Source organism: Musca autumnalis, unplaced genomic scaffold (genome assembly GCF_047663935.1).
Source record: "Musca autumnalis isolate F117 unplaced genomic scaffold, ASM4766393v1 scaffold_2, whole genome shotgun sequence".
In the NCBI taxonomy this organism is placed as follows: domain Eukaryota; kingdom Metazoa; phylum Arthropoda; class Insecta; order Diptera; family Muscidae; genus Musca; species Musca autumnalis.
In genome coordinates this window covers 77,685,837-77,702,066 of record NW_027411755.1, presented here as the reverse complement: position 1 = coordinate 77,702,066, position 16,230 = coordinate 77,685,837, and the positions used below count along the sequence as shown (strand labels likewise).

At 33.3% G+C, this 16,230-nt stretch overlaps 1 protein-coding gene across 1 annotated transcript; it reads left to right on the top strand.

Annotated features, from left to right (window-relative positions):
• Window positions 1-621: 621 nt before the first annotated feature.
• Window positions 622-9,798, top strand: daw (activin beta chain dawdle). The gene is made up of 5 exons (XM_073965822.1): window positions 622-1,280; window positions 4,518-5,680; window positions 5,755-6,018; window positions 8,379-8,761; window positions 8,833-9,798. Exons 2-5 carry the CDS (start codon window positions 4,828-4,830, stop codon window positions 8,995-8,997), a joined length of 1,665 nt encoding a protein of 554 aa, XP_073821923.1. The 5' UTR covers window positions 622-1,280; window positions 4,518-4,827; the 3' UTR covers window positions 8,998-9,798.
• Window positions 9,799-16,230: the final 6,432 nt, after the last annotated feature.

Below are 16,230 nucleotides of genomic sequence, written 5' to 3'. Positions count from 1 at the left end.
GTTTTGCTTGGTGCATTCTAGGACTTCTCGTGCTGTGTCTTTGTATCTTTTAAATAAGATTGACAAAACCTGATTGCACCTATTTTCTTAAAACGAGGAAACCCCTATTAAGAACTGATGCAATATTTATAAAAATTTACAAATGCAACAAACATAGCGAACTAATGTTACATTTTGTTGTATTAAAAAACGCATACACGTGTACATATTAAACCTGAACGAACAGCACAACCTACTGATAGTGCTGCAAGATACTCTTAATTTTTGTTAATTCAACAACATATGGGCGTTTATGAATCTTTTTAATTTTTTTTTTTTTTTTTTTTTTTTTTTGCTATGGGAGGTTTTAGATAAGATTTATGTTTTGAAAACAGTTAATAAATATAGAAAATCGCGACAAATGATACTCAAAAAAACTCTCTTAAATTTAATTTTGAAGAAAATTATAACATTTGGAGCACTTCTCTTTGCAATTTTCGTAAGAGAAATTGTAGCATATCATTTACTCCAAATGTAAGGGAACTTTACATTCTCTTAAAGTAATCTTAAAACACGACATTAATTCGTCAAAGACACGAAGAAACCTCACCAAACGACCGACCAAAAGTACTGATATCAATTAGAACACAACAAATTGGCTGGCTATGCATGTGTGTTTTGCTTTTTCTCCCAAAGTTAATCATAAGAAATAAATGGTTTATACATTTTCCTTAATGAACATTCATTAAGCAATCGGCCACCGGTCAAGAGTAATTGTTCAGCTTGAAAGCCTAAATCGCGTCAAAAATTCTTATATCGTCACCAAATATAACGGTCTTAAATGGTGAACTTTATACTTTGATTTTTTTTTAAACATCAGTGGCGCTAAGTCATAAAACATAAAAAAAAAATTGAAACAAATAAAAATTATAAATGAGCAAAAAATCTAAACACACGAAAGAAAATAATAAAAATTAATACCAAATTATAATAGCAAATTATGAAAATGATTGTGATTTTATTACCATTTTATTAATTTACTACACGCTTATAAATATGAGTGCGTTTGAGTGTCAGTGGAAAATAGACACATAAAATGAAAACATTAAAAAAAATTAAATCACTGCTATTATGAGATAATAAAAAATCAACAAGAAAAATACTATATAAAGAAGTGCAAAATTGTTGTGTCCAGAACCAAATATTTTGAAAAGGATTTAACGAATTGCGGATTATTATTGGAAAAAATACTTTTGGATTAATTAAAACAGCAACGAATTTACAACCGGATTATTTAAATGGTAATTATACAAAATTATAAATTCATAATGTTAAAGGGGTAACTGGATTTAGAAGTTTATAAAAAACATTACGTGATTGGATTTATCCTTATACAATTGAAAATCGTCAACGTGTAAAAGAGATTAGTAATTTTGATCTCGATTTTAAAAAGTGGAAAACGCCTTGATAGAGTTTTGTTAATAGGCGAATAACATGAGATGAAAAGAACAATCCTTCTGAAATCAAAAAAAAATTTTTACTAAATGTAACCAATCAACCTTTTGCATTTATTCTACCGAACCAAGTGAATTTTTTTTTAATACGTTGCTATAACTCAATAAGAGGTAGAATATTCCCGATACAACCTTCAATAAAGCTCCGAAGTTTCATTTTTCTTTCATCATTTCTCGATGTTTATAACGCTTGCTACTCTGACATGTCGACGTGGGAAATGTTGCTCTTGTCGTAATTGCCTTTTTTTTGGAGGGAAGAATCGGTTATTAGGTTTTATGCCTAAGCGTCTTTTTATTAGGTGTGTCTTTTTACGTGATAATTAGTAATAATTATTACAAATGTTGCAGATTTTGACAGTTGTATAAAGGAAAAGTTGCTGAAAAAAATGTTTCAGCAACATTTAGACAGACATACTTACTAAATGTTGCTGAATTTTTTCAGCAACTTTTCCTTTATACAACTGTCAAAATCTGCAACATTTGTAATAATTATTACTAATTATCACGTGAAAAGACACAGCTTATATTGTGCCCTGTCGAATGGTAATAGCTAAAATGGCTTTGTTCCAGAACAGTCATGAGCATTAGGCAACTTTAAAGTTGGTGTCAACATCTCTTTGTTTTTTGAAACGTTTATGCAATATTTTATTAATTAAATTTATTAATTGGGTTTATTAATGATTTTAGACGACATTTATGTTTAAACTTTATTGAAATAAGGAAAGAAACATAAAGAATAAAGCAATATTAGCTTTCCCCTAAATAATCTCTTTCGCGATTTCCGTCCCACACTTCAAAAGCTTGAAAAACGTAAACTCTTTCAACAAAATGGTCCTGATTAGCGTTCTCTTTAGAAGCTTTTTACACGACAAAAGCTTCGTTCCCGTACTTTTTTAAATAGAATAATAGAAAAAGTTGCAAAAGAGCGAACTGTCAAAAATTACTTTCACATACACAAATTTTCCAAAAAGTACGGTAACAAAAGAATGGCAGAAACGTCAAAAACACTGGAACAAATGTCAAACAGAAGACGTCAAACATGTTGCACATTTTTGCTCGCCCAAATTTGTTATGTAAAAAGTTTGTAAAGAGAATGTTATTCAGCGCCATTTTGTTTAAAGAGAAGTGAGCATTTTGAAACCTTTTGGTGTACGAGAACACGTTTTTTTCTACTAGATCAAATATGACTTTTTGGAAGCAAAATGTTCAAAAATGGTATGATAATTGTTCATTTCGGGGTCAATTTCATAAGATTTGATGTTGCTTTCTGCTTCCGTGTCTGTTTTAGGACTTTTTCATATTTGTCGAGCATGCTGCCCCCACAAATGTTCAATTGGATTGAGGTCTGACGATTGTGAATGATGATCATATTGTTCAAAAACCTGATGACATTCGATTTCTTCTTACCAAATATTTCGCATTTATTTTCGACGCAGGATAATGTATATACAGAACTTGCACCAATAGATTTTCGGGATTCCTACTTTTGGGAAATTTTCAGGATTAAGGATGTTTTGTTATTATAAATTATTTTTAGAGCTGCATGTATATCATTTGCCTTCATTATGGAACTTTATTGCCATTTTGTTGGTGTCCTCCCAATTCTACACTTTTTGACTTTTTTTGTTGGTGAAAAGAACAGATATTTCAGACGATTTAGATCAGATATCGGCAAACCACTACAAATGCAAATGACTTTGATTGTGCGCACTCTTACGCCTACGACAATCGAGAGGGCAAATTTCGTACTCTCCACGAAAATCTCCGAACATTTTGTAGTAATATATCACTTTCGACCAAGAATGTGAATGTATTCAAAATGTTGAGTTAATACGCAGGCAAGCTACAAAACAAAAACAAATAAAAATATGTGCTCTCATTGTTACGCTCTTTCTTTTACAATCCGGTGGCTTCTGTGTAAATTGCCGAAAAACTTCGTAACCACGACAAGAATACCAATCACGAAAGATAAGCAACACATTTGCTGGTATCCGATTGGCTGATACGTTGATTTTGACATTTCTGCTAGAGTGTATTTTTACTATTTTTATAGCAAAGTACTGGAACGGAGCTACTACACCATTTTCAACTGTAATAAAGAAACTCCATTTTAAAATCAGATATTTTATTAAAATTCGGATACTTTATTAAAATTTTAAATTCAATAGTGGAATTCTGTAACTCATTTTTCGAGTTACCGATAAAAAATCAATCAATTTTAAATACTCATAATTTCGGTAATTAACAAAATTTGTCGGTAAATTAACAAGCAAAATAAAATTGTCGCTAAATCTTACCGATATCAACAGTGTTGTCAACTTTCGTAAAAGGAACATAGTGTCCATAGCGTTTTTAGCCTTTAAACATAGGATACAAACTATCAACCCGAATCATCATCAAGAATCACTTATGGAATATCTCGCCGAATCGACAAAAATATCCTCTTTTTGGACTCAAATATAGAAATAAAGAAATTGGGGAAAGGGAACAATTTCCGCACTAACTTTTTATTTATAATTGCCCTGAATTAATTTTCCGTAAAATAAGCAAAAACGCTAGGAATATGTGCAAAAACTGAATGAATATATACAATTTGAACCTCTTTTGCAATATGGAATATCTGTTTTATATTTTAATTTGTTGTTCTGCCGAATTGAAATGAAACGCACTTCTTTTTTGGTAGCTTTATAAGTAGTGAATATGAATGAAAATGTTCATAGCTTACGTACTAATGATGAGAACTTAATGCTAGGTATATAACATGTTCAAAATGTTCGCATTTTGTTTTTTTTTTTTTTTTTTTTGAAGTTTGTTTCAATTTGAGCGATGGCAGAACAATTAGAAACTTATTTTTCATATTTCAATAAAAATATAATGCCAGTGCATTGCATTACAAAGGCATTTTGTTACAAATTGTATTGATGTTCGTTTTTGAGCCACAATTTATCTACGTCTTAATTTATTCAAAAACCCGAACTCTGATTTAACCTAATTGTGTTTTTTTATGTTTTCATTTCATTACAGATTAACCAAAAAGCAATGCTATAAAGATAAAAGCGCGCAGAACAGTTTAGCGGCAACTAATTGTTTACTAAATCAATATTCAACAAAAAAAGAAAAAATCAAAAAAATCTATGTTTTGTAAAATACAAAGGACTAAAGAAGGATTTTTAATGCTTCCCAATAGATAGTAGCTAAGGGTTTAATATAAAACTAGCTATACACAAAATTAGATTTAAACAAAACATCTATCGAAATTCTCCAATATTTGTGAAAACAGCTGCCAAACCCCTTCGCAAGTAGTAAATTAATCAAAGGAATATAAAAGGAAACAATGGCAAAATACTTTTTAACATTTGTGTTATTGGCTTTTTTGGCCATGGAAAATAATAACATTTATAATCGCCTCCATGCCAAGTCACAACCTAGTGGAGATATTAATACAGTGACACATTTTATGCGTCAACATCATCAGTATCGTAATCATATACGGGTGCAAAACAACCATCATCCCACCCATGATCAGCACCAGACTCATCACGCTCGCAAACATGTTAAACAACATCAGCGCCACAACATCGATAGTAATGAAGAAGAAGATAATGCCAGACGTTATGAGCAACGGGTTAAACGTCACATGGAACTCCAGGTAGAACATCGCCGACAAATAGAGAAAGTGCTCCAAGACAATACAGTTAAAAACATGCCTCGTTTGTGGCAACATATACTCTACGAAGACTATTATGAAGGAAATGAGGAGGAGCGTATGCTTGATGATGCACCGTCTAAAAATAATTCAGAATATGAATATCCCGATGTTCCTGCAGTAGTTGGCGACGATGATGATTATGTAGAAGAACAGCCATCTGAGACAAGTACAAATAGCAGAAGTGAATCCAAGAATAGCAAATCAGTTGACATACGCTGTCCAAAATGTGAACATAACCACCAGAAAGAAGAACAACTTGTCACTGAAGAAGAACTTACACGCCTGCGCATTGAATATGTCAAACAACAGATTTTGGACAAATTAAGACTAACGGAGATGCCAAATATACCGGCGGTCAATTTGCCAAAACCCATTTTAGAAGGTGCTACAATTCAGACTGAAGATGAAGATACATCGAAAAAAGATTTAGATGATTATTATGCGCGTGCAAGTAAAAAGGTCATCTTCTTAGATGTTGGTAAGTTATTAGAAAATTGGGTATTTATGATATTTTGCTAACAATCATTTGTTTGTGTGTTTTTTTTTCTATAGAACAGAAACTTTGCAGTAAATTGGGTTCACAACAATCCATGTGTTTTTCATTTAAATTGGATGATGCTGATGCAGATATCTATGATTTTAGCACGGCAGTGTTATGGTTATTTAAAACAAGACATCCAATTGAATCTAACAGTAATTACAATAACACTTCAAGAAACCAACAGAAAATTGTTATATCTGAAGTACAACAGGAAAGCATCTCGAATCGCATACCCTCCGTTAAAACAATTGCCGTTCAATCCATTGATGTCCAAGGTAAGAATTTAAATCTCTGTATTCGATATATTCGTAAGAGTAACATTTAATTCGAAGTAGATCTTCGGTAATATTGTTATTTTACTTGCTTTGAATTATCTTTAAAAATGAAGATTCACATCAATATGTTGACCCAAACATGGAATATAATTTCAAAATACTGCTTTTTATGGTTGGATTGATTGGTACATTTCTCCAATAATGTACATGCCAGTGCAGATAGATAAGTATGTTTTCAGTCTCAGGTTTATTAATTCTTTATGAATTCATTTTAATTTTCGAAAAATCTTTAACTTGTATAATATTTCAAGATAAGTGTTTTCACCGGTCTAATTCGGCCAGAGTATTTAATAAAATAAAACTAATTTATTTCAGTTTTCAACTCAACGTTTCGTTGGTCTGTTTCCAACTTCTTCAGGAGTTCTTTATTATGAAAATCCTAACGACAAATACAATTGATTATTTATACAGTTTTTTCGTGCAGATAGATTTGGTTCGTATACAATTAGCTTTAGTTACATTGTATTAAATATTGCCATAAAAATATAAAAACTGGACATGACAACACAAAATTTGTATAATTTAATAAAATAGTCAATAATAATGTAAATAAAAATATTGCAGCACTAAATCACAGAACTGTTAACTTTAAAATATTCAATCTGAGTATTGGAGTTTGATGCTCTTTGGTATTGGAAACTCTTATTTGGAGAGTAATAAAAAAACACGGTCATAACATAGACGGTCTTAGGGCTGTACGATTCCTTTCCCAGCAATAATTACGCAGCAAGTTCCAGCAACATCTCTCAGTGAATTTTACTCTCTCAAGCAAGAAAAATTTGCAGAAAGTTATCGAACATTTTGTAAGAACTTGCAAGAAAGTCAGCCGTTTCCCAAAATGTATGAAAATTGTTTTTGTTTCTTTTAATATTTTAAACCAAATGGAATAAAAACATAATTTTTAAAATTGCATTTTACTTATTTAAAGCAATAATCCTATTCACAACGCTTTAGAATCGAAAAAATTTTGAAATATTCTTGGTCAAAAATGTTAACATTTCAAGTTGTTTACATTGAACAGCTGATTAAAAGTCAGCTGGCCAAATTTACACAATTTTACGGGACAAATTATAGCCCTGTTCCTTTACGTGCAAGAATCTTCAAGTTTTACAACTTTTTACTCGAAAAGCGTTCCTTTACTTCAGACACCATACAATTCATATGGAAGTAGATTACAACTTTTGCTACTTTTGCCAGTTTTACCATTTTCAAAAGTAAAGGAACAGACCAAATGCCAGCAAAAATTTGAAAGTTCTAGGTCACAGAACTGTCAAAAAATAGCTCTCAACTCGCTGTCTTTCAGTAAAAATTTGAACAATTTTTTGGCTCATTTTTGGGTTATACCTATTATTGCAAACAAATTCGCCTCAAAAAACATTCCGTCACGGCGAACGCAATTTGTTCGCCTCGGTTTACAAATTTTGACCTTTATAAATTTTGACATTTAAAAACTGTGTTTTTGGTTGAATTCGCTTGCTGGAAGACCTGTAATTTTGTAGCTGCTTGTAGGGACCTAAAACTGGTTTGCTTGTAGGGATTGCTAAGCAACTATTTATAAAATGTATCACGACTTCGTGTGAACGGCAATGAAACATGCAGTGACTCCACAATTCTATTCTTTTGCTGGGAATATAAAAACCTCGTGTTTGCGATGTTAGTATTAGTAAGCCTCTAAGACTTAGAGTCTAAGTCATCTTAGTAACAGTATTAGTTTTGTTCGTTTTCCAACAGCTCAAAATTTACTTGAGATTAAATTGTGGGCGATATGTTTTCTTTTCGGATCTAGCTTGGAATATCCGGTTAGCTTTATAAATCAAAATATTTTTCGGACTTTCACCGCATTTGTTTGACAGTGAATTGACCTCTTATTGATACAAAAACAGTTGAAGTATATATGTTTACACACAAATAAGAAATAAATCTAATTTGTTTGTGATTATGTCAAATTTGGAATATATAAATCAAATGTACATACATTCATATATTCTGAGCATGATTTGTACTTAGTACCAGAAAAATGTATGGGAATGACTCCCATATCATTGGTGTGAATCGGTTTAGTCAGGGCTTAACTTTGTTTTTGTTCTACATTGTCAAAGGTTATCTTCGTGGTGACAAATAATTTGAAAGAAAACAAGAGTTGTTTACAGAATTAAAGAAAGCGATTAAGTAAAAAGAATAGAATTGTAGAGATTGAACATCTACCTCGGTAGACACGTAGGAGTCCTTGATTTACTTCTTAATTTTATATTCGGTTTGAAAAACATTTCTTTATTGTTTCTCTCTCTCTCTACTTTCAGATGAATGGATGAAAATTGACATAGAATGGCCAATTAAACGTTGGTATGGCAAACATGATCTCAGTCATTTAATACAAATTTCATGCCAATCATGTAATATCACCGCCATGGAACACATTATTTCAACGCATATGGATTATCGACCCTTTATCATAGTCAATACTCATAGTCGTCGACGACAGGCACGTCCGAAACGTTCCATAAATTGTACAAGTGGAGTTACAGCGTGTTGTCGTGAGAAATTGTATATTTCATTCGAAGAAATCGGTTGGAGTAATTGGATAATTGAGCCTAAAGGTTATGATGCATATTTTTGCCGAGGCTCTTGTAATACAGTGGCCAGTGTGTCTGATTCAGCCACATATCATAGTTCGTTTATGCAGGTAGGTTTGGCCACAAAGATTTTCCTTGGAATTTTTTTCTTATTGTCTATATCTTCATTTATTTCTTGTAGAAAGTACTTAACAAACCTGGCCAGAGAAATAGGAAACTAGAGTTGGTTCCTTGCTGTACAGCCAAAACCTATTCTTCACTAAAATTACTGTATTTGAATAATAACTCCACAGCTACCTTGGGTACATTTCCAAACATGATTGTTGAATCATGTGGTTGCAGATAATATTAGCATCATGAAAAAGCACCCGAAAACACAACAGACTTCTTCCGTCCCTTCATTTGAAAATCATTTGTATATAGTATTTCATTAATTTATTCATCTGTACAACAAGAAAGAAATATCGAACAAATTATCTCCACTTTACAAATGTACAATAACCTTTAATTTATAATTTCAATCTATTAAGATATCATTATTCTTGCACTGCCATTTTATTTTTTAATGTACATACATATGTATAGTTTACATTATAAGAAATAGGTTTGCTCTTGAAAGGCCTCATCATTCTAAAATTACGAATTTGCAAACATTGTTTATAAAACCATTTTTTTTTTTCAATGTAAATTAAACAAATGAATAATATTTATTTAGCTTAAAAATATCTTAAATCTTCAACTAAATTAGTTTACCGTTAAACAAATTTCTCCTATTATTATCAGTCTAATTAGTGGTAATCAATTGAAAATGTAAAAAAGGTCAGACCTATAATTGAGAAATTCAACATGTTGTAAATTTTGATTAGTCTATTTCCTGACTGAAAAGGGGAAGAAAAAAGTTAATACATACATCTCTTGAATAGTCTTTGTACTTAAGTCTTCTAGGGAATACAATTAATTAGTGTAGTCTAAAATGTAAATTATAGAATATTTGGTGTAAATACTAGTGTGATATTTTTGTGTATTTTATATGTAAATAATTGTAAGTAGAAAATTTTATGAAACATATTTTCTTAAGTTATATTAAGGAGATTTAACGAAAACAAAAATGCAAAGCAAAATAAAAAACCAACAACAATATAATTTATATAACAGTCTTTGATTAATTTGCCTGCGATGGATGGATGAAATAATATTATGCTTGTAGAAACGAAAAACTGGCAATAAACCGGATTCCGTCAATTGGTTGAAGATTTGGTAAGTGGGAAGTCTTAAAAACTACTACAGTCGACTTCGGCCTTGGGCACCTTCGATAGTTCTTCCACCACCAACACAATCCTCTCAAGTGCCACTAGATTCTTGATACCGCTGAGATATCAAGAAATGTCGACCACTGTGTAAATATAAGATTAATGAGACCTGTTCATCCCTCGGATACACTATGTTAGCTCTAATAAACCAGAACGTACACAAAATAACGGCTTATGCGAGAGACAAGAATATTCTCGAGACTTTTCAGCCATCCGATACATTAAGTAAGCTTTGTATCGAGAGTCCGGCCAGCCCTATCTGCATCTATAATAAATCGAGTCTTTCGCCATTCGAATACGATATATAAACTCAGGCTGGATCGGGACATTTCAGCGTTTGGTAAAGTGAACTATAATCTAATGCACGAAATCTGTCGGCCTTCTTTGTAAATAGAAGATTAATAATAATAATAATAATTGTTCCACAAACATCCCAGATGGGACAAGGGAGACTTCTCTCATATCAATGAGTGCACGCCGATTCATATTAGCTCGATGATATGGGACCTACTTTTTATTGCCGAGTCCGAACGGCGTGTCTTACGACACCACTTGTAGAGAAGTTTTTTCAAGGCTTAAATACTCAGGAAATGTCGCCAGCATTACTGAGGGGGAGTTTTGCCACCGTTGAAAATTTGATGTTGCTTGGCCTGGGATTCGAACCGCAGACCTTCTGAGTGCAAGGCGGACGTGCTAACCATTGCACCACGGTGGCCCCCAATTATAGAAGATTATCGAGACCAATTCGGCCCTCGCACACGCTATTTACACTCTATTACACGAGACTTGTCAGCCGTCTCTGTAACTATATCTCGAACACGCAAAATAAATTCTGACTGGATCGAAACCTTTAGACCTTGGGATTCCCGAACTAAATTGTAATTTACGATACCTGTCGACCATCTTTGTAATTAGAAGGTTATTGAGACCTTTCGGCCCTCGGATAGACTAAGTAATCACTGAAACGTGAGGCCGATCGGACATTTCTGTATCTATAAGTCGAATATGTTAAATAAACTCTGAATGGATAGTGACCTTTGGCTACGTGAACTACATATAATGCACAAGACCTGTCGGCCCTTTCTGTAGTCATGTCCTTATTTCATTTCAAAGTACACAATCACTGGTCTGACCATAAATCTGTCGGAATAGGGGTGCGGTATGCTGGAAGACATCAATTAAAAACACTGAACAGAATCTGTTGCTTTGGATTTCTTTAAATTCCACTCATTACTACTCGCCGTGGTTTCCACAAATCCAGAGGCTACTCTACTAGTCGGCAACAAACGCACACGCGACGGTTAACTTTCGACTCTTCCGGTTGCACTACGTAGTGTCGCCACACTAATCGGCGATCTTCACTCACACTACCCTTCACCAACTGACCTTCCATTCATCACATCAGTTTTAATCTCTATGTTATACCGTGTCGAATAAGCAGCTTCATTGCTGTCTCTCTCTTTATTCAGTCGGTTGAGCGGCCGCAGCTTTTGTCAACCTTGTGGGCTACCGTGATCGGCCCAACGGTACCTTGTTTGTTACTGTTGTCTTCTTTACCTTCATGTGATGTTTTGTCACCAACTGTACATCATTGTTATTCCCAATTCTTTTCATCCCCAAAAAGGAAGTGAATTCAATAGAGTGATGCGTTTTACCTACACGCCTTTAGCACAATGTACCAAAACAACAAAACTACTTTCCTCAGTCAAATAAGGTTCTCCATTATATATGCAGGGAAAACGGGACGGCAGCGACTTCCCCCTTCACACCGCTCTCCTCTCCCGGGGGATTACAATGTCGCTCTCCTCTCCACCCGGTTAGGGCCCTAACTGCCTTCTGGTTGCTGCCGACAAGTGGGATCTGCACTCAAAGCTGGGTGGTTTTAACAGAACAAACACGTCGTCGTCGAAAGATACACTGTCAAGCTGACTAGTACCCCTAAGAACCGTTAACACACGCCATGCGGCTGACGACATCGCGTAAGTGAAGGATCTAGAGCCCGGTACTTTTATGAGGGTGGGGTGTTACGCATTATAGCTATTCATTACTATACTCTCCCTTCCCCGGAAAAGAATGCACCCTTCGCTGGGATTTAAAGAAAACAAAAATACTAAGCAAAATAAAAATAACATAGTTTAGATAACAGTATGCTAATTAAGATCGTGATTATGAATTAAAAAAGTAAGATGTCAAATGAACTTTTGGTGTAGACATGTAATGAATTTGTTATGTAGTTTGTATTGTAGTTTATTCACGCAGAAAAATATATGTTAAAAACATGTTTAGATCCAAACAAATATATGTTTGCAACATTTTGTAATTTCAATTTTATTTGTTTGTGTACCGACATATTTTTTATGTTAGAATATATTTTTATGGGTAGAGAGGGATTTTTGTCAAAGAGAGTATCAACAGGGTAAACGAGAGCCCTGTATAATAAACAGCTGTGTGTATGGTGCAATAGGAGGGTGAAAAAGTTTTGTTTTTGCTTTGGTGGTGTGTATGCACATCGCGCTCAAACACGTGTATTCCGTTCTCTGTTGTTGCGATTTATTCATCCACAAGCGAAGAGGAAAAGAAAAAAATGGTCTGAATTATTTTTGTTCTTTTTGCGAGAAAGACAATTTTTCTTAAGTTTCCCAGGCAGTCGTTGAATAAAGACGGTAAAGTAAGTGAATAAATCAGTGTTTTGTGTTTTCTTAAAGAAATTATGCCTTTTAACAAATTAAATAATGCCCAATATCATTTATAATTGGACATTTTATAATTGCATCGAAAAAGTGAATGAAAATATTTTATTGGACAAGAAAGAAATCGCATTTACAATTAGTAATAACATTAATACATTTTTCATATACATACATGCATATATTTGAAATATGGAAATTTTGAAATTTGATGTATGGTCCTATTTATTACATTATCTAATCATTAGATTTTAGATGCCGATTTCCCGTTGAAGGTATGCATTAATTTCATCTACTTCAAGAATCGATCTAAAGCTTTTAGGGAATTTTTATCTGCCATCTATTTAATATTGTATGTGTGCCCTTCATTCAAATGAATGTCCAGTGGCAACTTAAGGGCCGACTGTGTCGTTCTTCAACCTTCTTATAATGTATCTTATATAACTGATGAAGCTGTAGCTATCGATATGTTGCCTTCTTATCTAAACACTTGCTTTCCAATAATACCCAAGATTCGACATGCACATCTGGTATTTCCATTGATTTGTAATATATTGTAGCATACAACCTAGGAAAACGTGACTGGTTTTACTGAGAACTTGGGAAGCACGCTTGAATCCGGCCTTGTGGCTCGTCGGAAGGGGGGGAGTCTAATTTTCGCCAATATTCCCTTGCCTACAGATAAATATAAATAATTTGCGTGCATTATTTGCCATCAACACATACAAAGAGTAAGTCGTCGGTGTCATGCTTAAGTGTTCCATACGCCATTTTTGACATTTTGAGATAAAGGTACCTTACAACGTTTTGAGCCATGCTCTGAGATATCCAGATGCCAGTATGTTCCATATCCACTTTGTGACCCAAAAAATCTTGTCGTTTTGTTCCATATCCATAAAGCCTGGCGTATGGAACAAAACATCTTTGAACTTTTTAGTTCCATATCCATGTCGTTTGGCTTATGGAACAAAAAGAGACAAAAACGAATTGTTCCGCACCAAAAATGATGGCGTTTGGAACAAAAAATTGCCCAATTTTTTCAAGTTGCGAATAATCTGGCGTATGGAACAAATTGTTTTAAAGGACTTGGTTTAAAAACTGAAGAATAATAGTTTCTAAATCCAAATATTTTTGAATATTGTATTGTTATATGAAAACGAAAATTTATCAATCGTTTAAACAAAAAATCCCTAGTTTAAAGACAAAATGTTGATGTAAGTCGACAAAAATATACGCAAAAACCTCCATTCGACTTGAAGCTAGTGTGGACACCGACTACAAAAATGGTATTATAAGAAAAATGCGTTTAAATGTTTATGTGTCCTTAGAAATGAAAAATATCAATCCGTTTTGTTCGATCGAAATTTTTACCACAAAAAATAGTGATAAGTGGAGGCAATCCCTTAAATAAATGTTAAGGAAACCTATAATAATGGTTCTTATTGTATTTATATGAGAAAAATGAATGTTTCATTTAAAGTCCTGATTTTGAAACTCCACAGTAGCACTTCATATAAGGGAGGTGGAACACGATTGATAAAAAGTGTTTTGGTTGAAATGTGACAAAATGTGTTCCATGTGACACAAACTGCCAAAAACATGAAAAAAAGATTCCATGAAACAATTCAGCAACTTTTTGCAATTATAAAAATTGGCCATAACTTCTAGACTATCACAGATATCTGACTAAAAGAACTACTGATATATTCTATGAGTTTAGTTGCGTAGAACTGAGCTCGTAAAGCATTGGATTATTGCACCATTTTTATCCTGTACGGCCTTAAACATTATCTTGAGTTTTTCTCGAATCAGCCAAATGGCGTATGGAACACTTAAGCATGACACCGACGAAGTGTTGCTGAAAATAAATCGGAAATATAGAATATAGTATCTGTTAACAATGTTAACAGAATAAGGAGATGGAAAAAAAACGTTCACACACATACAAAACAATAGTTCAAATTCAGCTAAACTACGTGAGAGGGATAGATATCAAAGAAAAAGAGAACCCAAATGAAGTTCTGCAACATGATTCAAACATGTGGCATCCTGCCCCAACCCTTATTCTGTGTTGCAACCCCATATTTAGATGCAATCGAACCAAGTCTACATTAGAAAGTCATCAAACAGTTCTTCTCTTCTGCCTACTCAAAATTCATATTCTCTTTATTAAAACACATTAAAATTTATTCATATAGACCTCTTAAGATCGAGATAATAGTTATTTTTAAATCTAACAAAGAAATCATTCCAAACAAGAAAAAAAGTGCCATTGGCAGAACAAAAAAATCCAATTATATCTATGTTTAAATATCTAACTTGCATTAGTCTAACTATCAATTAATAACACTTCAAAAGCGGATTCAATTTCTGACCGTTATTTTCTCTAAATTAATGTTATGAATAGATTACGCCTCTTTGAGCGTTTCAAAATTAATTAATAATTATTTTAACCCCCAGTTTTTGTAACTTATTTTTGTTCGTTCGTCTATATTCGTAATAATTTAGGCATTCATAGCTCAGCCCCCAGATGACATACACATCTAATTTTTCGTATACCCGTTCCATATACGGTTAAGGATTCCTCATTTAAAAATCAGCGTTCTACATTTGCGCTAAAGCGAGTAAATCGATCTACAAAATTTGACAATTCGTGTGAGAAGAATAAAAATTTTTACAAAAACTGGGGGTAATTCATCAGTTGAAAAGGAAAACAAAATTAAATGCCAACCACAATAAGTTATAGTTTTCACAGCGCAGTCACAATAAACAACAAAAAGAGTTGACCATATGATTTCTTTTATGCTTTAAATAACCGAACTCAATAGAATATTAAATTACTAAATTGTAGATTGGAATATGGAATACAATCCTGAGTCCAACTTGTTGCTTTCCTAAAATTTGTATAAGCCGAATTGCGCTTTAATGGGGTTTTCATCATTAACATACCCTTGTTGTTGGTAAAGTGTTTATATACTTTGTTTCATAAACATTTGTGCGGCGACCTGACTTAACGCCCAAGGACATAACGCCCAAAATTTAATTTGGGCGTTATGTCTGCCCTGACCCCGGACTTAACGCCCAAAATAAAATTGGGCGTTAAGTCCGACCAAAAAACGGACTTAAAGCCCAAATAAAATAGGACACACACCAAAATTTTTTTGGGCGTTATGTCCGCCTTGACCCCGGACATAATGTTTTTTTCATAATTTACTGAATTACTAGAAATATTTTGGGAAGTAGGAGTGTTGTAATGCAGAGCCGGTTGCAAAATAACGGTTAATTGGATTTTAAGAATGATATGACTGATGCGTAAAGTAGCAAACATCATTCAGTTGTTTCTGAACTAGTGACAAGAATGGGTGAAAGCATTGAATTTGAATTTGTTGTAGGCGCGCGCCGCAATTGTGAGTTATTATATACCCCAGTTAATAAACAATTATACAAATTTAAAACTACATATAAAAATAAAAAGGGGGAGTGCATAAGACGCTTCATTTGTTACCAAAACAATTGCAAAGCATTTCTACAACTTATTAACAGAGAAGTTTGTATTTCGCCGAAAAAGGATAATGAGCACGC